This window comes from Lissotriton helveticus, chromosome 3_1, assembly GCF_964261635.1.
Source record: "Lissotriton helveticus chromosome 3_1, aLisHel1.1, whole genome shotgun sequence".
NCBI lineage: Eukaryota > Metazoa > Chordata > Amphibia > Caudata > Salamandridae > Lissotriton > Lissotriton helveticus.
Window position 1 is genome coordinate 1,843,397,726 of NC_136061.1, and position 26,723 is coordinate 1,843,424,448.

Here is a 26,723-nt window from a genome sequence, read left to right on the forward strand (position 1 = left end):
GCAATTACTGGGGCATTTATAACAACTTAAGAGACATCTAAAGGACTAACTATCTTCCTGTAACTTATGAATAAATGTACTTGATGTAACTACAAGACCCAGACTACGCATCATCTTTCATTACAATAGGTTACCCATTTATTAGCGCCTAGATGCACACCACCTATAGGTGCCAGTCCACTTTTGCATATTCTAACGAAATATAACTGTGTCATACCGCAATATAACTACAAGGGTCCTCCAGTATCACACATTTTCTCCTCCTCCTGAATGTGGACACCACCATCTGATTTTTTCTCATGCAGGGTTCCTTAATAAGACGCCATTCTTTATCAATCTAGGCTTGCTTATCCTGGTTTCTTCCCCATCCTCCCTACATGCCATCCTGTCACCACACCTTCCTTATGACTTTGTATCCACGTATTTTACTTTTAAACAGTGCCACCAGCTGTAGGAATGAGATGTGCATGCTACATAACTAGGCAACTGCACTCCTATTGTTCCCTAGAGACGTGTCCCTACGAGGCACGTCAAGCGCCTCCTTATTCAATATATGCAGCAGGAACAATGCAGTGCACATGCTCCACAACTAGGGAACTACATTTCCCATGTTCCCTTGAGACGCGCCTCGATGAGGCATGTCAAGGGTGTCTTTTTTAGGTCTTGTAGAGGTGTGGGCAGAGCAGCGAAGCTGCTGGCCACGCCCTGTGAGAGATATTATTCTGAAAAGGGTACTCTAAGCTCCGCCCCTCCTTTTCATTGGGTTGCGTCAGCTTTTAGGGTAAACGCTGACTTCCCATTGGAAAGGAGGGTTTTCAGTTGCCACCCTGTCTGCTTTTTAGACAGCCCCTCCGGACACCGTGGCGTGTTTTACGACTCTGGTAAAGAACTTTTATATGCTTGTTTATTTTAACAAGCAGATAAGAACATTCTTCACCACAGCTGTGAAGCAGACACGGAGAGCGGAGGCGCAGGGGGCACAGGGACTGCAGCTCTCCCTCCCAGTATCTGCCGGCAGACATTGTAGCAGGGGAGAATATCTCCCCCGCCCTCCCACCTTCAGCCTCTTCCTGGTGTTTGCTGCAGAGGCGCCCTTTTTATTGCACTGTAGGAACCACTGGTGCGGGCTGAGGTTTTGAATGACGCTCAGGTGAGATATATGGGAGGTTAGTGCTGGATAGGTGAACCCTTGGCAGGGGAAGAACAAACCCCGTTCATTTTGGGATGTATGGATATTTGCATATAGAACTTCTAAAGCACAAATCCAGCCTGGTACAGCGTGAGATCATTTTTAGGGCTAGGTAGGCTGCTCTTTCCTGACTTGGCACACCTGAAATCTCAGGGATAGGTGCACTGTTCACCTTTGACCTGAGACAGGCTGGGATCTCAGGGATAGGCTCACTGTTCACCTTTTACCTTGGATAACCTGAGATCTCAGGGATAGGCGCACAGATCACATTTAACCTGGGACAGACTGAGATCTCAGGGATAGGTGCACTGTTCACCTTAGACCTGGGACAGCCTGAGATCTCAGGGATAGGCGCACGGTTCACCTTAGACCTGGGACAGCCTGAGATCTCAGGGATAGGTGCACTGTTCTCCTTTGACCTGGGACAGCCTGAGATCTCATGGATAGGCGCACGGTTCACCTTTGACCTGAGACAGCCTGAGAACTCAGGGATAAGCTCACTGTTCACCTTTGACCTGGGACAGCCTGAGATCTCAGGGATAGGCACACGGTTCAGCTTTGACCTGGGACAGACTGAGATCTCAGGGATAGGCGCACTGATCACCTTTGACCTAGGACAGCCTGAAATCTCAGGGATAGGCGCACTGATCACCTTAGACTTGGGACAGCCTGAGATCTCAGGGATAGGCGCACAGTTCACCTTTGACCTGGGACAGGCTGAGATCTCAGGGATAGGCACACTGATCACCCTAGACCTGGGACAGCCTGAGATCTCAGGTATGGGCGCACAGTTCACCTTTGACCTGGGACAGCCTGAGTTCTCAGGGATAGGCGCACGGTTCACCTTTGACCTGGGACAGCCTGAGATCTCAGGGACAGGCGCACTGATCACCTTAGACCTGGGACAGTCTGAGAGCTCAAGGATAGGTGCACGGTTCACCTTTGACCTGGGACAGCCTGAGATCTCAGGAATAGGCGCATTGTTCACCTTTGACCTGGGACAGCCTGAGATCTCAGGGATAGGCGCACGGTTCACCTTTGACCTGGGACAGCCTGAGATCTCAGGGATAGGTGCACTGATCACCTTTGACCTGGGACAGCCTGAGATCTCGGGGATAGGCGTGATGGAGCAAGGTGTCAAAACAAAATTTTTTGTACCCCTTGTAAAGTCAATGTTCCATAACGTTAACATTTACTAATGGTGTGTTGTGGTGAAATAATCAACAATAGTATAAGATGAACACAAATGCACACGTGGGAATACTAATTTTGCCTGCATGAAGCAATATAAATAACTAATTTGTATTGTTATTGTGATGTGAACTAATGCACAGCTTAAATATAAATAAACGCAGCATGAATGTGCTTATTGTACACGTTCTTGTGCCAGAAAGTCGTCGGATATGTAAGTATGAAACGCATTTATGTGGCTTACTTGCTAGGTAATAACTAATGGGGAAACATTAGTACGGTGGGAGGTAAACAGAAGGGCTTTAGTTCCATATTTAACATGAATTTGTTTTTGTTTCTATGATAGTTCCAAAAGTGGCCTCTGAGGCCTAGTAAAAAGATGGCTGCTCTGGTAAACTGGGAGCAAGTGCTGGACTGCGCATGCGCGCCCAAAGCCTGCAAGTGAGAGTGAACTGCCTGTGCTCGGATGGGAAGTTCAAGGCTACTGTGCCCTGGAAGTCAGGATGATTGCCAAAACATGGACATTTGAGTGTTCTGAACGTGAGAAAGAACAGTAAAGTTGCCAGTCGAGGATGTGACTAGGCCAAAGACTGTCCTGAACAATACTCTTTTATTAAAATGCTGATTCACCATGAATATGATGCTGTAATGATGAGGAAATGCTCATCTACCCCAAATTTGTCCAATCGGAACCCGAGTTGGTGTTGTTAGATACTTTTTAGAAAGATTAAGTTAGGAAATTAGTGTATAAAAACCCTTGATTTTGCTTAGAAGCGTCGCTCTTTTCAATTTCATCTCAAAGTGCTGTCGAATTGCAGATCGAATCTTGGATGTAAGACTCTTTGAATTATTTCTTGTTTTCTTTGCAGGACTGAAGGATAAGATGAGGGCGTTAGTTAAGGATGTTAGAAGAGAATGAATTGGGAACTATCTGTTCTTTGCTAAACTTTCCACTGATTTCTAAAATAAATGTCTATTTTCCGAGCTTTAAAATAAAATGATCATTCTGAAATAAAGTTTAAGATTTTTATTGAATAAAGAATTAATTATTGCCTAAATGTCAGACATATTAAAGTTTGCTTTTAATAAAAATTAGGAAATGGAAAATTAAAGCTGGTCTTGTAATTTTTCCTACGCCTATTTTTCTTTCTAGCAGATCCATTGCCACTATGGTGGTGTGTCTGAATAAAATTCCTGTTTGTTGAAAACCATGGTGAATCGTTTAAAATTATAGATGTAAATAATGACTAGTTAAATAGGTTTAGACTCCACCCATGTTACAGCATTACTCCTTTGTATTTCACCAATCCCTGAAGTTGAATTAAATGAGTAGAAAAAGTGTGCAGTGTTATGGGCCCCACTGGTGAATAAATGTGTGTCCGGATATTTCAGGGAAATGGTGATGCTGATATGGAAATTATTTTTGGAGTTCCGCTGTAGCAGGCGCATGGTTCACATTTGACTTGGAACAGCCTGAGATCTCAGGGATAGGCGCACTGATCACCTTAGACCTGGGACAGCCTGAGATCTCAGGGATAGGCGCACAGATCATCTTTCACCTGGGACAGCCTGAGATCTCAGGGATAAGCGCACAGATCACTTTAGACCTGGGACAGCCTGAGATCTCAGGGATAGGCGCACTGATCACTTTAGACCTGGGACAGCCTGAGATCTTAGGGATAGGCGCACAGTTCACCTTTGAACTGGGACAGCCTGAGATCTCAGGGATAGGCGCACTGATCACCTTAGACCTGGGACATCCTGAGATCTCAGGGATAGGCGTACGGTTCACCTTTGACCTGGGACAGCCTGAGATCTCAGGGATAGGCGCACTGATCACTTTAGACCTGGGACAGCCTGAGATCTCAGGGATAGGCGCACAGATCACCCTAGACCTGGGATAGCCTGAGATCTCAGGGATGGGCACACTGTTCACCTTTGACCTGGGACAACAGCCTGAGATCTCACGGATAGGCGCACGGTTCACTTTTGACCTGGGACAGCCTGAGATCTCAGGGATAGGCGCACTGATCACCTTTGACCTGGGACAGCCTGAGATCTATGGGATAGGCGCACTCTTCACCTTTGACCTGGGACAGTCTGAGATCTCAGGGATAGGCGCACTGATCTCCTTAGACCTGGGACAGCCTGAGATCTCAGAGATAGGCGCACTGATTACCTTAGACCTGGGACAGCCTAGGATCTCAAGGATAGGGGCACAGTTCACCTTTGACCTGGGACAGCCTGAGATCTCAGGGATAGGTGCACTGATCACCTTAGACCTGGGGAGGGATTGTTGGTGGTTCGTTCGATTTTGGCTGGAGATTGGTAAATGTGTTCATTGAAATGTTATGTGGCCCTGCGCAGCTTGGTGCCGCTGTCTTGCAAGGCGTTGCAGTGAAGAGGGGGATTGCAGGAAGGATTCAAGGCAAGTTTATTCCGCCATAGATCTCAAGAGAGCGCGAGAACATGCTCAACACACGTGCCTGTCACTACATGCATGGTACACCATGTGACTGGTACGTGTTACATGCTCATTACAGGCCTGTATGGGGGAGGGGGTTGTCCACAGGCCATTTGCCTCAGTCAGGAGTGATATGTATGGGTCTTTGGCAACCTTATGTGCAGTGTGATGCGTGGCACCACGCTGTGCAGCTGAACACATTTAAATTAATTAAATTATCTGCACTGTCTGCCTTCCTTCCTATCCATCCCCGTCAGTTCTCATTTTTGGCACCCCCCACCTATTCATTGTCAACATTTCAATTGAACAAGAGAGGGAAGAGCACGCAAAGGGGTTAGAAGAAGAAACAGAAGGAAGAAAAATTTGTCCAGAAAAGAAAAAAGCAGAAATCTACACGATTGACACAAAAGGGAAGTGGATTAAAGAGGCATAAGGTGAATTCCGGACTACCAAGTGATATGGGTCTATAGCAGCCTTAGGTGCAAAGTGAGGATCAGTGGTACGCTGTTCGGAGGCCACTTAATACATTTAAATTAATAAATGCCCCGACGGCCGCCCTCCCCGACATCCATCCATGCGACAAGACACTAAACGGGCCTAATTACGACTTTAACAAGCATTTGCAAGGCAATAGGTCTCGCATTTGCGAGAGTTTAACCTATTAGCATTGTAAATGACAATGCCTTTTATTTATGTTTTCAAAACCAACACGTAAATAAAAAGCATTGTCATTTACAATGCCAATAGCTCAAACTCTAATAACTGCGAGACCTATTGCATTGCAAATGCTTGTTCAATATATATCGTCCCAGTGGTTCCCTCTCCGTCTCGCCGGAACGCCCACACACCCGAAGACACAGACCTCGGAGCAGTTGAGCTCGGTTACGTGGTCTCTCTAGACCACGCTGATATTCTAGCCTGGCTGCACGGCCTGTTAAGCGTGAGAGCTGCCCCAGTACCCAGAGGACATTTTCCCCACTTAGCTGCATTTACTGTTATCACTGTAACTGGGCACTCTCCGAGTGTTATTGCTGTAGATTTGATAGCATGCTCCTCTTTGTTTTTAATAGATCATTCGCAAAGTGGTACACACTCTGTGCTACCTATGAGAGACCTGTTCGCGTGTGCCTCTTGGTCTTAACATGCCATTCCCCTAGAGGCTCACATCCATGAGAGTCTGCTACTTAGAGCTCTTAGTGTCTCTTAGAAACATATAGGGTATTGTTCACATGTTACTACTAAGGGTGGGCAGAGTTGGTGGAGTGACACTATGCGGAATTGGGGCCGTATTAAAACTGCCAGCAACTCATTGCCAAGATCCAGGTAAGGCCAGCACCTGGAAGATGGAACTGATATGTCAAATCATCAAGTGTTCGACGCACTTTTTAATCCTAATCTAATTGTTGTGACTGGTTCTGCTCTCACAATGTAAGTGGAGAAGCAGGTACCAAAATGATTGCTCGCTGCTCAGCCAAGACTTTTTCATTTGCAGACGTGGCGTTCTTAGCTATATTCAAGTTTCCTCCTTGGTCTCATGGCACAAAAATATGATGCCTGGCATAATTCCAGGCAATCTGACAACAATGAGATTCAGAAAGAAAATCGAGAAGGATGGTGCACGCATACAATCATGTGATTATCCTAGCAAATGGTTTGAGACACAATTGCTTTAATTTAGGGGGGCGGCAGGGGCAATCACCGTAACAAATACAATTCTAGAGTTGGCAAAACTCCCCAAACTCAGCTGGCGGAGCGGAGTTTGCCACCCACCGCTAGTAACTACATCTTATCCAGTACATAACTGGTGAACACTAAGGGGTTTATTTATGAGCCCCAGTGTCACTTTTACACCGCTGGTGCGTCACTTTTTGTGACGCACCAGGCGTGTAAAAAATATGCCTTGTTGCACCATATTTACAAAGTGACGCATCTAGGTAGATGCATCACTTTGTAAACCCCTGTGCCACATTATACCTGCGCCAGGTATAATATATGCAGGTGGGGCGTTCCGACGCAAGAAAGGGTCATAGAAGTATCGCAGTGGCAAATGTGTCAATATCCTACGCCTGCCTCATGGCAGGCATAAGACTGATGCAGGCATATTTCACATGGGACTTGCCCATGTGTAATGACCCATACCTAGAGTTGCGTCACTTTTGTGACACACTCCAGCAATGCGTAATTTTTGCACCTACAGATACATCAGAAATACTGACATATCTGTAACTCCTTGCGACATGATGCGTCATACTGTAAATTTAATGCATAAATGGTGTCGCAAGGAGGGCACAATGAAAAGTGATGCATCGCTGTTTTCTCACAGCAATGCGTTACTTTTTATAAATGAGACCCTAAGTGCTTTCAATCCCTTGTGTTTCACTTTACAATCCCTACATGCCATATTTGCTGTGGTTGTTTACTTCATGTCATAATCCCTTGTGTTTCACTTTACAACCACTACATGACATATTTGCTGAGGTTGTTTGTGAATGTTCTTTCTGCTCAATTTAGTTTTCTTTTCTCTTGTCCCTTTAGCTTCTCTTTAGCCATGCAATTAGTGGGGTCACCTACAAGGCTGGAGAGTGGTTTAAACATCACCTAATAGGCAAGACCACCTAGGTTGCACTTTTAAATTAATTGCTGTTGTCATATTTGTATTTAATTTGATGTGGAGACTCTGGCTTTATGTAACTCATAGGACACTTTGATACTTACTTTAAGGCCTTTTTGTTTTTGTTTGTGTATTTCAGATCGGTGGACCGAATCTCTCCCACAATTCCGGGCCATCACTCAAACCCACAGGCTACTGCATCCTAGTGGTCAGTTTATTCACTTACACTTATATTTGATTTTTTTCATGCAGAGTGACTAATTAAATGGTCCTGATGTATGCCCCTGAACCCTCGTTGGGGTCTCCTAAGGGCAGAATGAATGACTGAATGAATTTGGATTTATATAGAGCATGGCTACCGTGAGGCCTCCCAGCGCTGCAGACTAACGCATATGGATATGAGACAGAAAGCTTAGAAAGCTTTCTTGACGAGACAGGTTTTTAAAAGTTTCCAGAACACCAATAGGTTTGGCTCCTTCCAGAGGTCTAAAGGAAGGGTATTCCAGAGAGTAGAGGCATGGAAAGAGAAGGAGCGTCCGCCTCATCTTGATCTTCGTATTTTGGTAGAGATGGCAAGGAAAGAGGAACTGGAGCGGAGGTTCTGCGATGGATGTTAGGGGGTGATAAGGGAATGGATAATGTCCAGGCCCTTCCTCCAAAATGCTTTGTGGGCCAAACACATAGCTTTGAATTGTATTCTTGCCCTAACAGGGAGTCAATGAAGGCTCCTTAAAACAGGTTTGGCTGATTGCCTGGGGGGGGTCTGTGAGAGCAGGCGGGCCGCACAGCTATGAATCACCTGAAGCTTATATATAGTAAAATGAGGAGATCCTAGATATAGAGCATTTCTATAATCCAGGCAAGACAGAATAAGAGCTTGAACCATAATCCTTCTCGCCTGAGGGAGAAGAAGAGGAAGGATCTTATGCAGCAACCTCATTAAGCCGTAACACGTGGCTGAGAGCTTGGTAGCCTGAAAATTAAAATTGAGATCACTATCAAGCCACATACCCAGGCTCTTGATCTGGGCTTTTGAGTCTGGTGCAGGGCCGAGGCAGTCCAGCCAGAGGAGAGCAGGGTTGAAGGAGGGAGAATTGCCGAGGAGCATTAGCTCAGACATATCCCCATTGAGCTTAAGGAATGAGCATTCCATCCATTCGGCTACTGCCTTTAGGCAGGGACCCAAGGAGCTAGATGACCTCTCTGGATGGTTCAATGCCACCACAAGCTGAGTGTCATCTGCGTAGGTAACGATCTTTATGCCGAACGGATGGACAATCTCAACCAAGTGTCTCATTTAGATGTTAAATAACATGGGGCTCATGGATGAGCCCTGAGGCACCCCACAGCTGAGCGGCAACTGGTTAGACACTGCATCCCCTTCAAAACCTGAAAGGAACGATCCGTGAGGAAGGACTGGATCCAGGCTAGGGCCGTGCCAGTTACTCCAAGGCTCTTGAGGTGTCAAATCAGGATATTGTGATTGACAGTGTCGAATGTGACACTAATTGTACACCAGACCAAAGGACACAGGAATGACACCTCCATGAATCGGAATGACTGGGGCAGAAGAGCCAAGCGAAAAGAGAAACAGCGAAGAGGTTAAAGTCCGATTTCCAGACTTTTGCCGGGTGCAGACACAAGACCCAAGATGGCAATGTAAAACCGGTTCTGATTGTAAAGCGAAGCAAGCAAGGACACAAATGCCCATGGAACCCATTGAAGCTGCCTAACCCCAGGAAGCGCCCAACACACAGGTCAGGAAGGAAACAAAACCACCACCACCACCACAGCGATCCAACGCGACCACCTGCAATCACTGGGAGGGTCGCTACTAAAGTGCAGTTTCTGCTGGGCTGCCTTGCTGTGGAGAAGATGTGCGCTGGCGGATCTCCCCTGCCGGGCGCCACCTATCTTCAGGACTCGACCTTTGTGCTGGGTTTACCGCAGACACGGGTGTTCCGACTGCGGTGCTTGCAGCCTGACGGAGCTCCAGATCCCATCCTGAGCAGATGCTTCCCTAAACGAGGGCCAACTTCTATTAAAGGTACTTAACTATTTCTTACCTTTAAAGCTCAAAACGAGCTGCGGGGTTATCGATCCCTCAACGCTGCCTGACCCCAAAATGGCGACCGCACTAATTGCGCTCGCACCTTGACAGTCCTTTTTCAATCGTGCACACATCTAGGGAGTTATCGCTGTGACTCACTCGTGCCAGATCATTAACTCCTTGCTTACCAGCTGCCCATTTCTTGTCTGGGTACGACAATGGTCGCATCTGAGCACAACATTATTGAATATGTTCTTCCTGCATATAAGATGGCGCCCACCTATGGAAAGCTGACATTCCACATCTTTTGTGTTTGTAATCTGACCCAAACAATGTCCCTATTTAAAGTAACAACAACTAGTACTATTAATCTAGGCCCATGTTTCTCAGTAAACTCAGCGATTTTGCCTTGCTCAATCAAGAACTTACTGCTGCACCTATCCATGGCACCCGGACTGACACCTGAGACTCCTAGAGGTGGGCTGCCCTGTTGCATATGGCAATACCTGAATTAGCCTGGAGATATCCGCAATTGAAGCTGCCTTTTTGGAGAACACTACTCAGCCGCTTACTTCTGACCCGATAGTGCAGAAGCCTGCCAAACATTTCCCCATTGCTTCGAAGTACAGGAGTACAGGAATTTCTGAGGGAGGCTTGGAACGCAATGCTGCATGGTCCCCCCACCTTGCCGAGATGACCTACCGTGATACCCCACACTGTGATTGCTCTTAAAAATATTGCCAGTACCTGCCTAAAATGACAGCCCCAATCAAACCTTCCTGCGTATCTCCTGACCTTATCTCCCTCCTCCCCTACCCCCTACCCCTCTCCGCTCCACTCCACTTTCCTGCTACTGACCTTTGCCCTTACCTTTCCTGGCCCTTAGTCCCCACCCTGCTTATCTGTGAATTTTCCCTCGTCAATTGAGATCTAGCTATTTTGTCTGATGCCCGATGGAGCTACCTGGTTTAGCTATAGGGGAGACAGGCCGGGAATTCCCTCCTTGGACGTCACCTACCCAGTCGGTCTTTAGACAGGCTTCATTTCATCTCTCCTGTCATCTCTTCCCGCATCCTCCCTCTATTTATGTCTCTCCTTCTCTCCTCTCTCAATGTATTAAGACTGAACTATTTTGTCTGAGGCCCGATGGAACTACCTGGTTTAGCTATAGGGGAGATGGACCATGGATTCCCGCCTTGATCGTCACCTACCCAGTCGGTCTTTACACAGACTTCCTTTTAGTCTCTCCTTGTTGTCTCTTCCCTTACCCTCCCTTTTTCACCTCCCCTGTCCCCTCCACTACTTTTCTCTTTCCTTTCTCTCCTCTCCTAATTGTATTGCCTATTTTTTGATGCAATTGTGTAATTGTTGATCTTTTTCTGTAACATTGTTGATTCTCATGTAAAGCGCTCTGATACCTTTGGGTCTAGCCAGCACTATATAAAACTGTTTAAATAAATAAATATATAAATAAAAAAACCTCCTCAGTTACTGCCACAAGGGCGATCTCTGTCCCTGGCTGGGGACGAAAGCCTGTTTGAGAGCAGTGGAGAAGATGGTTGGACTCCAAGTACTCTACCAACGTAGTGTTCACATGTTTCTCAAGCTGATTGCTCACCCGGGAAGAAGAGAAATGGGACGGTAGTTGGTTAAATTGGACTGATCGAGGGTAGGTTTCTTTAGAAGAGCATTCGCCAGAGCACATTTCCATGCGGGATGGACCGTCCAAAATAGCAAGGCGGATGGTGTCAATAATCAGGGTCAGATGCTGAGGGGGGGCAGAATCAGTGGGAGAGCCTGAGATTACTTTAGATATAATCCGATCAAGTGAGGTAGAAACTAGGGGAGGGACTTGCCCTAACGAAAACTGCAGATCTGAAGCCAGTTCTGCAGTTTGACAGAGACTTAAGTCATTCCGAGAAGCTGGGAAGGATAAATAGATATTTTGAATGTTTTGATAAAAGATTTCGGCTAGGTTATTACAACGGGTTTGTGTCCCCTCTGGGGCTAATGCTTTCTGTGGCAAGGTTACCAAGGTTTTGGCGATTCAGAAGATCTCTTTAGGAGAGTTAGAGGCTGAGATGATTTTTGCCTCATAAAAGATAGCTTGGGAGTTTTAATTTCAGCTTTATATATTCTGATTGATTCTCTATAATCGAATTTCCTAGAATCAGAGTAATTCTGCCCCGACCTTCGTTCTGACCTGCAAGTTCATTTTAACTCTCTTAGTTTAGGGGAGAACCAGGGTGCCACCTTTGGTTTCAATTTCTTGTGAGTATATCTCTTGGGGAGGACTGAGTCAAGCGAACTTGTGATCCAATACTTAAAATTGTCAACAGCCAGATCCAGGTTGGTATCGAGGGCAGGTCTGGGAGACCTGTTAGCCTTGAGAACAGAGGTCCAGTGGCCCAGAGAAAGCCTCAACCACTTCCGTTCTAATACCGATACTTGTTAGAAAAAGGGATAGGTTGACAGACCACAAGTTAGTGGAATCAGAAAATGATCTGTCTAAGGGAGTGGGATAGGAGTGCCAATCACCAGCTCTTGTAATTTACTAAAGACAGGGTCAAGGAGATGACCTTTAATGTGAGCGGATATAAATCCTTTCTGGATTATTTGAAACGTTGAAACGTTCATAGATAATTCCTTCGCCGAGTGATCAGCAGAATCGTCTAAATGAATGTTAAGGTCTCCAAGTACAGTAAAGTTAGATGGAGCTAAAGCCAGGTTAGCAATGGTGGTGAAAAGACTAGTGAGGAACTGTCCACCTACCCCTGGGGGGCGGTAAATTAAAAGGCCAGAAAGGGTATTTGTCGGGGACAGGTCTATGGCAAAAGCCAAGCTCTCACAGTCCAAGAGAGTAGCTGTGGTGGTACGACAGTTAAAAGTCTCTTTAAAGATAATAGCTCGACCCCCTTCTCTGCCGGTATTACAATCAGCCCTAAGAATTAAATAGCCCAGGGGGGGGGGGTTTGGACAAGAACGGGGTCTGCTTCGCTGTGAAGCCAGGTCTCGGTTAAAAAGAGAACATCTGGTTTCAGCTCGTCCAATAATAATGTGAGCTCAGTTGAGTGTTTGAGGAGTGATCTACAATTTAAAATGAATAATATTAGATGGGAAGGGGAGATAACAGATCCCCTAGAATCATCATGTATCTGGAAGGCAAAGCCACAATGAGTACAATGGGAGAGACCAGTAGCAATATTTATAGCATGTGAGAAATTTGTATTAAGCAGGCCTCACAACCCATGCAAAGTATGTGAGCTGTAATGGAGTATATTTCTAGGGAAACTGCCAGGGGGGTGGCCCCTGGTGTCGGCCCGGCGCGGACAGACGCAGACGGGCTTGCCTTTGGCGCGCCAGCTGCGTGTGTCCTCTGCGCGTCGGACTGGACATCTGATTTATAACATGGTGGTGAGCGTCAACTAGACGCTAACCTTGCCAAACCGGAAGGCGCCTGGGTCTCCCTCCATGCAAACGGGATGTCACCCGTGATGGACCGGGGTCGGCAACAGGAGTACAGAGGCAGCAACGCAATAACAGCAATAGCGAGAAATCAGGTGAGAGCGTGAGCTTATAGTTAAAATGCAAGAGTAATAAAAACGCAGGTTAAAAGAGCGAAGTCACAATAAATTAAATCTGATCGGATTTAATTCTATAAGTTTAGGACGGGCAGCAATGCAGTTAACACAAAGCAGAAGCTATCTCCGCTCCAAACTCGCGTTCGCTGCGCGTCGGACTGGGTATCCGATTTATAACTTGGTGGTGAGCGTCAACTAGACCACTAACCTTCCTAAACCAGAAGTTGCATGGGTCTCCCTCCACGCAACCGGGATGTCACCTGTGGTGGACCGGGGAGGGCAACAGGAGTACAGAGGCAGCAACGCAATAGCAGCAATAGCGAGAAATCAGGTGAGAGAGTAAGCTTATAGTTAAAATGCAAGAGTAATAAAAATGCAGGTTAAAAGAGCGAAGTCACAATAAATTAAATCTGATCGGATTCAATGCTATAAGTTTAGGTCAGGCGGCAATGCATTTAACACAAAGCAAAAGCTATCTGCCCTTCAAACGCGTATCCCCTGCGCGTCGGACTGGGCATCCGATTTATAACTTGGTGGTGAGTGTCAACTAGACCGATAACCTTGCCAAACCGGAAGTCATCTGGGTCGCTCTCCATGCAACCGGGACCTCACCTGTGGTGGACCGGGGAGGATAACAGGAGTACAGTAGCAGCAACGCAAGAGCAGCAATAGCGAGAAATCAGGTGAGAGAGTGTGCTTATAATTAAAATGCAAGAGGAATAAAAATGCAGGTTAAAAGAGCAAAGTTACAAAAAATGAAAACTGATAAGATTCAATTCTATATGTTTAGGACAGGCGGCAATGCAGTTAACACGAAGCAAAAGCTATCTGCTGTAGGTTTACCTACTACAGGGGTATGTTTGCTAGTAACCTCTAGTACTCTCCCCTTTTCCTTCCTGTTTCAGGAGACCGTGGACTAAAAGTAATTTGGCCTCCTTGATACAGTTTTAAACTTTCTCTCTTCTTTTGCACTCTACCCCTCATAACCCCTACTTTTGGTCCCTTCCTTAGAGCACGTCAGCTCCTCTTCAAGACCTGGAGAGTAGACCACATCAGAAACCTTGTGTCCCTATGATGAAGCATGTCACCTTCGGGTGAGTGAGGGTTCTTGTTCTAAAAGAGGTATTTTCCCTTTAACGGGGCATACAATGCACCTGTCACCCTCAGCACATCACATTTAGGGACATATCTTCCCCTTCTTGTCATTTTAAGACATACTTGAAGTGAGTTTATAACACACAGGAACCACCAGCACAAGGGCTGCTCCAGTACCAGGAACCTTACACTTGCTCTAAAAGAGATTGTTCTCCCAGTAGATTAGATGATCCCAGAGGTTTTATGAGCTGCACAGGCTGAGGCTTACCTCCTCAAGCCCTCAAGAGTGGAACACTCTCTTTGTGTTAGACAGAATTCCTCCCTGATGGGGCCACACTGAACCTGTCAGCTGGCACCACCAGAGAAACTTCATGTACCAGCTTCACGCGCCCCTTGCCCCTATCCTTGGCAGCTATCTGGGCCATTGTTCTAGGTTCCAGACATCCTTGTCTCTCCTAACAGGCAGCTACGACATGTGTGGTCATACAGACCCACTCAGGCAATCGAATCATCTCCAAATGAGACCCGAGATCTACCTTCCTCCAGGTAGTGTGCTCCAGGTCATTGCCCAACAAACAAACAACAGGCATGGAAGGGCTCACAAAAACCTTCAGAGAACCTGAGACCCCCACCCACTCAAAGGGAAGAAGAGCCACTGGTAGATGGCTCTCGCGATTGTCGGCGGCTACAACTTGGTGAAATGTGTTTGGTAGGACCTGCACTGCAGACACCAGCTGACACGTGACAGTTGTCAGGCTGGCTCCTGTGCTCACAAAGCTTCCACTTGTTCCCTGTTAATGGTGACTCACTACCTATACTCGGAAGAGTTTAGATGCATGTGGGCTTTTGCCACCATTTCTCTATCCCCTAGGGTAACTAGGGAAACATCTGTCTCCCAAAACTAACTGGGCTGACCTAGTCCCTGAGCACTACACTCACTAACCCTGATGTTTCCCTATCAGTGGGGGGCTGTGCCCTCTTGCAGATTTCGAATCATCTTAGTAGTGTCTATATTTGTAGCACTCTATACATTGGGGTACGATCATTCCTGTATTATGGTCAGCAAACACCTTCTTTTTAGGATCAGACTGACACTGGTAACTACTAGTCCCATGAGAATTATTTTGGGGGCCTTTTGAGCACTCCTTGCATTTAAGGAATTCTCCCCTCTCTACCTTCTGTTGGGAACCCTGACCACCTTTGTCTGTGTCCCCTGAGATACCTTTTTGGATACTCTGGTGCTAGCCTACAGGTCAGCTTGCTGTCAACTAGGTGCTGGCAGACCTCTGGGAAACACATACTGAGCATGTGCTCACTCATGATCAAATGGTAGAACCCATTAAACCGGGGTGGACGGTTAACTCCACTCTGCCCGCAGTGTTTGCTGAATTTGTACTACTCCTCTTGGAGCACAAAGTTTGGCGGAAACTCTAGCACCCTCAGTGGAGTGGAGTTTACCAGCACCAAGGGTTTTGCCATTACCCTATCATGGGATTTCCTTGGGACAGGTTCGGACATTACGCAGCTGGACATGCGCAGTTCTTGCTGTCCTTGCAGTCGGGGGTTAGCTGCTGCTCTTCCCAGTGAATCTATGGGTTGAGGCTTCTGTCACCATGAGGGGTCCAATGGTTTTGGATCCCTGTGAGGAGCAGGAGGTGCCACCTTGAAATGATGCTCTTTTTGAGTGGGTGGTTTGATGGCCTGGGGAGGGAGTCAAGAGGAATGTGGTAGTTAGATGTGAGGGGGTAGGGGCATCTCCAAAGGCAAGGGCACATTTAATGCAAAGGGCTTGGTGGGTAAGACTGATGTAAAGGATCATTGTTGAGGGGCTGAGCAGCTAGAAGAGAAATTAATAGTTAAAAGGATTAATTAAAAAGGCTGGGTCCCAGTTGCTGCAACCTGGATTAGCAGGTGGTGCTACAATACACGCTGTTCACGCCAAGAAGCCACCCGGTGCATGTATGCTCAATTCTTCCTCTATTCATTTTTTCATTCATGCTTGACACTCACTGGACAAGCTATATGTTGGCTTCTCTTTAGGGCTATCGGGGGTGATAATCAGGTGAGCTTTGCATCAACATGGTTGCATGGTCTCATTCCTGGAACAGCAGTGCTAAGGGTAAAGCTGCATGTGTGTCTCAGCATTGGAATTTGGAATTAAAGATTTTTCGGTGTGGCCCAATTTTTTTTACTACTACACCTATGAAGCTCAGCCTTTGACCTGTCAAACACAGAGACAGATTACAGCCATGCTGCATACTGTTCGATTAGCAAAGACTGTGCAAGACACGATGCTTTCGGAAATATGATTTAAAATGGATTTTGATTACAACGTGCTCTACAAATAGGACATTGTACTTATATCAACAGTCGGGCAGGGAACTTAATTTTTTTTTTCCAATAGAGATGTGCTGTGTCACTGTGGATAATTCCCTGTGTGCACAACACTAAAGTGTCATGAAGATTAGGCCTGGGCGTAGGTTGCAGAGTTTTGCTACATGGAATTCTGTGAAGTTACAAAAAAACTCTGCGAAGTTCAGCGAGTGGCGGAGTACAGTGCCAACTGTAGTTTGTGCTGGTATTCCTGCCCCTCGGGTTGAAATTCTACCCGAGCGGCAGCTCACGCTCGCAAACGTACTGTTCATGATTGCAAACTTACCATACGAGATCGCGAGCAGGGAAAAAACTCCACTGCTCATTGCGAAGCTATGTTTTCTGCACTCTGCGAGGTCCGTGGAGTTTGGAGTGCAGAAAACTCTGCAAACTCCACGAACGGAGCAAAGTTCACTACCCTCGCCTACTCTTGGCCCCGGCAGGGCCCATGGAGAAGGGAGGGAACTGTATAGATGAGGAAATGGGAGTGTGATTTGCATGACTGACTAGGTGTGTGAGTAACTCCATGGATGAGTGGCAGTGTGTGAGTGTCTGTATAGGTGTATGAGTGCATATGATAGTGTTGTATTGATGAGTGACTGTATGTATGAGTGATTGTATGGTTGAATGAGTGGATGTGTGTGTAGACTTAGGAATCAGTGAGTGCGTATGTAGTAACTGGTATTGGTGTGTCAATGGTTTCAGGAATGGTAGTCTGTATTCAACACTGGATGTATCAAAGGTTAGATTAGAGTGTGAGGAGGTGCATCATATTATCACTGGATGATGTCATCAGTGATGTCATCAATGATGTCATTTGACATGTCATCAGTGATGTCATCAGTGATGTCATTTAAGATGTCATCAGTGATGTCATCAGTGATGACACTGACCATGTCATGAATGATGTAATATGTGACATCATCAGCAGTGGATTGCGGGCACGCGAGTTATAGTGAGTCCAACTAACTATAACGTGGGAATTTCAATGGTTTTGTATGAGTAAAATGTTCAGCTAACTATAACTGGTGTGAAACCTATGGTTTTTTCAGTGAATTTATATATATATATATATATATATTCACTGAAAAAAACATAGGTTTCACACGTGTTATAGTTAGGAATTAGCATTTTAAAAACCTTTGAAATACACTGAAAAAACCATAGGTTTCACACCAGTTATAGTTAGCTGGTCATTTTACTCATACAAAACCTTTAAAATTCCGCCGTTATAGTTAGTTCAGCTAACTATAACTCGCGCGCCTGCAATGCACTGCTGATGACGTCACATATTACATCACTCATGACATGGTCAGTGACATCACTCATGACTTCACTGATGACATCTCAAATGACATCACTGATGACATCATCCAGTGGATGTGTGTCTTTCTGAAAAATACATATTTTTTATATATGTATATCTAAAGGTCGATGGAAGAATAAATGGGTAAGTAAGTGTATAAATGGATGACTTTTTTGTAAAATTGATTGTATAGCTGACTGATTAATTGTATGTTAGTGAATACATGGGTTAGTGAGTAATGTTTAAATATGTAAATGTCTGTATCAGTCTCACACATTTTTTGAATAAGTGGCTCCATGGGTTGGTGAGTAGCTACATGAGTGTCTATATAGGCTATTAGTTGGTTTTTTGAGTATCAGTATGTGTGTCTGAGTGTTTACATGGTTTGGTGGGGGATATTACTTAGCACATAGATGCATTAATGAGTGACTCACTGTTTATATGTGTTTTGAAGACAGCATGTGTGCAGGACTGTATGGGTGGATGAGTGTGTGTATAGGTGTGTTAGTGAATGAATGACTGTCTCAATACTGTCTTTATGACCAAGTACATATGTGTTAAACTACTATATGTGAGTATTGGTGTATATAAGTGAGTATACATGGGAGTTAGAGATTTGAAGAGTTCCTGTATAACTAAGTATGTGTCACTATAAGTGATCGTTTAAGAGAGTCAGTATGTGTATGTTTGTGTGTATAGCTGTATATGCAAGCAAATGGATGTTTGATAGTTTATTTGCATGTGTGAGTATGTGTGTAAGTAACTTTATGGATGAGTATCAGTGTGTTACAGGATGTATAGGTGTATGAGTACATATGATGATTGAGTACATGTATGAGTGACTATATAGAACTGTTGGTGAAGAGTGGATGTGGAAGAAGATGTTGGAATAGTTTGTTGTGACTGGTACTGGTATCTCCATTTTCTTGACGATTTTTGTTTCTATTTTTGAATGTGTGTATCAAAGGTTATATTAGAGTGAAAGGAGGTCTGCCATTCTTTCACAAGGATGATGTCATCAGTGATGTAATTTGAGATGTCATCAGTGATGCCATGAGTGATGTCACTAACCATGTCATGAGTGATGTAATATGTGACGTCAACAGCAGTGCATTGTGGGCGCGCAAGTTATAGTTAGCTGAACTAACTATAACGGGGGAATTTCAAAGGTTTTGTATGAGTAAAATGACCAGCTAACTATAACTGGTGTGAAACCTATGGTTTTTTCAGTGAATTTCAAAGGTTTTTAAAATGCTAATTCCTAACTATAACTTGTGTGAAACCTATGGTTTTTCCAGTGAATTTGCAAGGTTTTTTAAATGCTAATTCCTAACTATAACGTGGCTGAAACCAATGGTTTTTTCAGTGAATTTCAAAGGTTTTTAAAATGCTAATTCCTAGCTATAACTTGTGTGAAACCTATGGTTTTTTCAGTGAATTTGCAAGGTTTTTTAAATGCTAATTCCTAACTATAACGTGGCTGAAACCTATGGTTTTTTCAGTGAATTTCAAAGGTTTTTTAAATGGTAATTCCTAACTATAACGTGGCTGAAACCTATGGTTTTTTCAGTGAATTTCAATGGTTTTGTAAATGATAATTTTTAAATGTAATAATTGTTATATTTTTTAGACTGATTAACTACATTATTATAAATTATTTATTTTTAGATATATTATTTTTTAAATTACATCACATATTTTTTATATAAATTTAAAAAAAATGTTTGTACACCTCTCTGCAACGCAGCCCCCTGGTGTGTTTGCAGAGGGGGAACTAATTCCCCTTGCATACTAGGGGTCCCTGCGGGCTAACTATCCCACCTGGAACCTCCAGTATGCACCAGGGGGCTACATTGCAGAGAGGTATATTGAAGCAACACCTTTTTTTACACCTCTCTGCAAGGCAGCCCCAGGCGTGTTTGCAGAGGGGGAACTAATTCCCCTTGCATACTGGGGGTCCCTGTGGGCCAACTAGCCCACCTGGAACCTCCAGTATGCGCCACTGGGCTGCATTGCAGAGAGGTGTAATGAGGCCACACCCTTTTTTACACCTCTCCACAACGCAGCCCCCGGGCGTGTTTGCAGAGGGGAAACTGATTCCCCTTGCATACTGGTGGTCTCTGGGAGCCAACTAGCTCACCAGGAACCTCCAGTATGCGCCCGAGGGCTGCATTGCAGAGAGGTGTAATGAGGCCACACCCTTTTTAACACCTCTCTGCAACGCAGCCCCTGGGCGCGTTTGCAGAGGGGGAACTAATTCCCCTTGCATACTGGGGGTCCCAGGGGGCCAACCAGCCCACCAGGAGCTTCCAGTATGCGCCAAGTGGCTGCATTGCTTTGCCACGGGGGTGGTGGTCCCCGGGGAAGTGTGGGGGGGATTGTGGACCCCCCACACTTCTTTATCACTATGCCCCCGCGATTTAGTCCCCCGGGGGGTAATTTTTTAAAAAACAGACCAGGTTTAAATAAAAAAAAACTAACTATCCCACCTGTAACCTCCAGTATGCACCAGGGGGCTACATTGCAGAGAGGTATATTGAAGCAACACCCTTTTTTACACCTCTCTGCAAGGCAGCCCCAGGCGTGTTTGCAGAGGGGAAACTAATTCCCCTTGCATACTGGGGGTCCCTGTGGGCCAACTAGCCCACCTGGAACCTCCAGTATGCACCAGTGGGCTGCATTGCAGAGAGGTGTAATGAGGCCACACCCTTTTTTACACCTCTCCACAACACAGCCCCCGGGCGTGTTTGCAGAGGGGAAACTGATTCCCCTTGCATACTGGTGGTCTCTGGGAGCCAACTAGCTCACCAGGAACCTCCAGTATGCGCCCGAGGGCTGCATTGCAGAGAGGTGTAATGAGGCCACACCCTTTTTAACACCTCTCTGCAACGCAGCCCCCGCGCGCGTTTGCAGAGGGGGAACTAATTCCCCTTGCATACTGGGGATCCCAGGGGGCCAACCAGCCCACCAGGAGCTTCCAGTATGCGCCAAGGGGCTGCATTGCTTTGCCACGGGGGTGGTGGTCCCCGGGGAAGTGTGGGGGGGATTGTGGACCCCCCACACTTCTTTATCACTATGCCCCCGCGATTTGGTCCCCAGGGGGGTAGTTTTTTAAAAAACAGACCAGGTTTAAATAAAAAAAATTGGTCCTTTTTTGTCCTTGTGGGACCACCTGGGCAGGCCTAGGGTGTCAGGGTGTATCTACCCAGCCCCCTTTTTGTGTTCTTCACATTTGTTTCTTTGCTTTCTTTTGCCTTTGTCTATCGAGCACAAGATGGATGTCAACACTTCCTGGTTAGAAGTGTTGAGAGCCAATGAGCATGCAGCTTTCTCGGGAAGGCATGCTGATTGGCTGCCACTGTCTGTCAACACTAGCACAAGATGGATGCCAACACTTCCTGGTTAGAAGTGTTGACAGCCAATGAGCATGCAGCTTTCTCTGGAAGGCATGCTGATTGGCTGCCACTGTCTGTCAACACTCCAAACCAGAATGTGTTGGCAGCCATCTTGTGCCTCGGTAGAACCAAGGCACAAGAAAGCAGTGAAACAAAGGTACAAACCACGCAAAGGGAAGCCCCCTGACATCCTAGGCCTGCTCAGGGGGTCCCAAAAGGACCCCCCAGGCCCAAAATATATTTTTTTAAATCGCGGGGTACGCGCACCGTACGCGTACCGTACAGAGTACAGTAAGCTTACAGTAAGCTTACTGTAAGCTTACTGTACTCTGTATGGTACGCGTACCCCGCGATTTAAAAAAAAATATTTCTGGGGGGTCCTTGTGGGACCCCCTGAGCAGGCCTAGGGGGTCAGGGTGCTTCTACCCTGCCCCCTTTTTGAGTTCTACACGTTTGTTTTTCTGCTTTCCAGTGCCTCAGTCTACCGAGGCACAAGATGGCTGCCAACACTTTCTGGTTCAGAGTGTTGACAGACAGTTGACAGCCAATTAGCATTCAGCTCGTGCTCGGAAAGGTAAGCTTACAGTTTTCTATATTTCACCAAATATAGAAAAAGCACTTCTGCATACCAGTCCCTACCATTTTGCCAAGTTTGGTGTAATTCCGTTCAGCCGTTCGGGCTGTAGCCGTGTCTAATCGTCCTATGAAAACAAACTTTTTTCTCGGCCCCCGGTTGACGAATCCCCCCACAACTTTCAGGGAAGGAGCAGAACTGAGCTGGCCAAAATTTTGGAAAATTGCACGCAATTTCCTCAATCGACGTCAAACTTATTCCCAATAGAATGTTGCAGATTTCCTATGGTAACTAGGTCCTAACTATATATACCTACTGGCGACCGCCAGCAGGTAATATATATATATATATATATATATATATATATATATATATATATATATATATATATATATATATATATATATATATATATATACATATATATATATGTATATATATATATATATATATATATTCACTTAAAAAACCATACGTTTCAGGCCTTATATAGTTAGGAATTAGCATTTAAAAAACCATTGAAATTGCTCCTATATAGTTAGTTGTACTACTATATTTCGCGCACCTGCAATCCACTGCTGATGATGTCACATATTACATCATTCATGACATGGTCAGTGACATCACTGATGACATCACTGATGACATCTCAAATGACATCACTGATGCCATCTCATTTGACATCACTGATGACATCATCCAGTGACTGTTGGTTTCTGTAAAGTTTAAATATGTTTTACATGTTGAAGAATGAGTGGATGTATAAGTGTCTGGATGAAGGATTTAGTAGGTGCGTGACTGACTGTATGAGTGAGTGATTAAATGTGTCCTACTAAATGCATGGGTTAGTGACTAAACAGTCTGAATGTGTGCATCAGTATGTCTGTTGTTGTGTAAGCTGCTGCATGTGTTGATCAGTAGCTATATGAGTGGCTATATGGGTTATTGATTGGTCGCCCAAATATTTGAATGGGAGACTGAGTGTGTGTGTGGGTGGCTGGGAGGTGTGTGACTCTGTGCATAGATGTGTGAGCAGTTGATTCACTAGGTGTATGAGTTCAAGAGTGCATGTGGAAACAGCTATATGGGCGGTTGACTGTGTGCATGGGTGTGTTGGTGAGTGAATGGATATCTCAGTGCTACATGTCCAAGTAAGTACATATGTAAAACACAGTGCATGTGAGAGTTGGCATATATAAATGACTATACATGAGAGGCAGTGAATGTGCGAGTGGCTGTATGGATCATTGTGTACTTGTATCAGTGATTGTATAAGAGAGTAAACATGTGTTAGTATATGTTTGAATAAGTAAGGTGTTGTGTGTATAACTGTATAGTTGAGGAAATGGAAGTGTGATTGATTCTTTGCATGACTGACTAGGTGTGTGAGTAACTCCATGGATGAGTGGCAGTGTGTGAGTGTCTGTATAGGTGTATGAGTGCATATGATAGTGTTGTATTGATGAGTGACTGTATGTATGAGTGATTCTATGGGTGAATGAGTGAATGTGTGTGTAGACCTAGGAATTAGTGAGTGCGTATGTAGTAACTGGTATTGGTGTGTCAATGGTTTCAAGAATGGTAGTCTGTATTTAACACTGGGTGTATCAAAGGTTATATTAGAGTGTGAGGAGGTGCATCGTATTATCACATGAATGATATCATCAGTGATGTCAAATGAGATGTCATCAGTGATGTCATCAGTGATGTCATCAGTGATGTCACTGACCATGTCATGAATGATGTAATATGTGACATCATCAGCAGTGGATTGTGGGTGCGCGAAATATAGTTAGTAAAACTAACTATATAGGAGCAATTGCAATGGTTTTTTAAATGCTAATTCCTAACTATATAAGGCCTGAAACCTATGGTTTTTTAAGTGAATTTGCAAGGTTTTTAAAATGCTAATTCCTAACTATATAAGGCCTGAAACCTATGGTTTTTTAAGTGAATTTGCAAGGTTTTTTAAATGCTAATTCCTAACTATAGAAGGCCTGAAACCTAAGGTTTTTTAAGTGAATTTGCAAGGTTTTTTAAATGCTAATTCCTAACTATATAAGGCTTGAAACCTATGGTTTTTTCAGTGAATTTGCAAGGTTTTTTAAATGCTAATTCCTAACTATATCAGGCGTGAAACCTATATTTTTTTTCAATAAATTTCAAAGGTTTTGTAAATGCTAATTCTATTAGCGGATAACGTTTATATATGTTATTACCCTTCTGGGAACACCTGAGCAGCCATCTTGTTTCTCAGGAGAAGTGAGGCACAGGAGAGCGCAAAACAAGAGTGGAAAACACGAAAAGGGGGCAGGGTTGAGACCCCCTGACCCCCTAGCCCTTCTCAGGGGTCGCAGAAGGACCACCAAGTGCAAAAAAAAGTTTTGTTTTTTTAAATCGTGGGGTACGCGCACGGTACGCGTACCGTGCGGTGCACGTACCCCGCGATTTTTTTAATTATTTTTTTTTTTCCCTGGGGGTCCTTTTGGGACCCCCTGAGAAGGGCTAGAGGGTTGGGGGGTCTCTACCCTGCCCCCTTTTCGTGTTTTCCACTCTTGTTTTGGGCTATCTTGTGCCTCAGTTCTCCTGAAAAACAAGATGGTGGCCAACACTTCCTGGACAGTTTGGAATGTTGACAGTCGACTGCCAGCCAATCAGAAACTTGCTCGCGCACGTACGGGTACGCGCAAGTACGCGTACGGTACGCGTACGGTGAGCGCATATAGATACATAATTTGCTCAAATTCAATTTTCTCAACAACTACTGGAGGGATTTTCACCAAATATAGAAAAGGCACGACTGCATACCTGTCCCTACCATTTTGCCAAGTTTGGTGTAATTCCGTTCAGCAGTTCGGGCTGTAGCCGTGTCTAAAGGACCCATGGAAAATGCCATTTGAAAAATTTCAAATTCAATTTTCTCAAGAACTACTGGAGGGATTTTCACCAAACATAGCAAAGGCACATCTGCATACCATGCCCTACCATTTTGCCAAGTTTGGTGTAATTCCATTCAGCAGTTCGGGCTGTAGCCATGTCTAAAGGTCCCAATGGAAATTAACATGGGGAAAACACGTTTTGGGACCCCCCTTTCGGCCCCCGCTTGACGAATTCCCCGAAACTTTCAGGGAAGGAGCGGAGCTGGCCAAAATTCTGGAAAATTACACACAGATTCCTCAATCGGCGCCAAAGTTATTCCCAATAGAATGTTGAGCGCATATAGATATATAATTTGCTCAAATTCTCAACAACTACTGGAGGGATTTTCAACAAATATAGAAAAGGCACTACCGCATACCTGTCCCTACCATTTTGCCAAATTTGGTGTAATTCTGTTCAGCCGTTCGGGCTGTAGCCGTGTCTAAAGGTCCCATAGAAAATACCATTTGAAAAATTTCAAATTCAATTTTCTCAAGAACTACTGGAGGGATTTACACCAAACATACAAAAGGCACTGCTGCATACCAGTCCCTCCCCTTTTGCCAAATCTGGTGTAATTCCGTTCAGCCGTTCGAGCTGTAGCCTTGTCAGAATGTCCCTATGCAAATTAACAGGGGGAAAACACGTTTTGGGACCCCCCTTTTTTCTCAGCCCCTGCTTGACGAATCCCCCCGAAACGTTTAGGGAAGGAGCGGAGCGGAGCGTGGCAAATTTAAGGAAAATTACAGGCAGATCCTTCAATCGGCGCCAAAGTTATTCCCAATAGAATGTTCGGAATTTCCTATGGTAACTAGGTCCTAACTATATATACCTACTGGCGACCGCCAGTAGGTAGTTATTTTACCTACTCGCGGTCGCCAGTAGGTAGTTATAGTTAGGACGTAGTTTCTATTCAAGAAGCATTTTTTCTTTTCCTAATAACTTTGGCGCCAGTTGACAAATCTTTGCGAAATTTTCAAAACTAGTGGGTTGCTCTGGTCAGCTCTTATCTTGAAAATGTCGGAGTGATTTGGCAAGTGGGGGCTGAGAAAAAAGGGGGGGTCCCAAACGTGTTTTCTCCATGTCAATTCCTGTAGGAAACTTTAGACACGACTATAGCCCGAACTACTGAACGGAATTACACCAAAGTTGACAAAAAGGTAGCCCTTGGTTCAGAAAGAGACCTTTTCTTGAAATGGTGTACATCCATTCAGTAGTTTTGGAGAAATTCAAAATATAAAAGTAAAAAAATCAATTTCCCATAGGAAACTTTAGACACAGTTATAGCCGAAACTGCTGAAAATAAAAGTTTTGATATTTAGAGGAGCTGTGGATCCACGTACCCTCTGGACCACAAGCTTTATTCTAATTGGCTGTACACACTTCAAACCAGGAAGTGTTGGCAGTCATTTTGTGTCTCAGTAGAATCGAGTCAGAAGAAAACAGGGAAACAAAGGTGAGAAAGGAGAAAAGGGAGTAGGGTAGAAACATCCATATCGCCTAGCCCTGTTCTGGGGGTCCCACAAGTACCCTGAGGGCCACAAAATATATATATATTTTTTTTAAACAGCGCAATTGAGGCTCCCCCACAGACCCTATCGAAGTGCATAGGTCCCGAGGGAGGGGCTGCCTAGGGCGAATATAAGTTATTGGTAGGAGCCATTTTTTTTTTTATTAAAAAGTATGAGTCACGGCCCCCTGGTGTGAACGCAAGGGGTGCGTGACTCCCAGCGCATCCCCCTGAAATGAACGTGAGGGGTGGGTGACTCCCAGCATAGCCCCTGGTGTGAACGCGAGGAGTGCGTGACTCACAGTGTGGCCCCCTGGTTTGAGCACGGGGGGTGCGCAGCTCCCAGCCATGCTGGGTGCGTGACTCCAGCCCAAAAAATTTAAGATTTTTTATTATTAATCTAGGTTGCATGTTTGGATCATGGGTGGCTCTAAAAAGCACCATTGTGTTTATTGGGAGAATTTG

At 45.0% G+C, this 26,723-nt stretch overlaps 1 protein-coding gene and 1 long non-coding RNA gene across 9 annotated transcripts in view; one reads left to right on the forward strand and one right to left on the reverse strand.

Annotated features, from left to right (window-relative positions):
• The window catches only part of LOC144823886 (uncharacterized), a 1,846,314-nt gene that overhangs the window by 1,626,827 nt on the left and 192,764 nt on the right, over window positions 1-26,723 (forward strand). For all 8 annotated transcript variants that reach the window (XM_078682777.1, XM_078682776.1, XM_078682774.1 and 5 more), the window contains one exon: window positions 7,595-7,663. In XM_078682777.1, coding sequence (XP_078538903.1) covers window positions 7,595-7,663 — 69 coding nt within the window. The remainder of the gene's footprint in view (window positions 1-7,594; window positions 7,664-26,723) is intronic.
• The window catches only part of LOC144823887 (uncharacterized), a 322,915-nt gene that overhangs the window by 52,762 nt on the left and 243,430 nt on the right, over window positions 1-26,723 (reverse strand). The window lies entirely within an intron of this gene.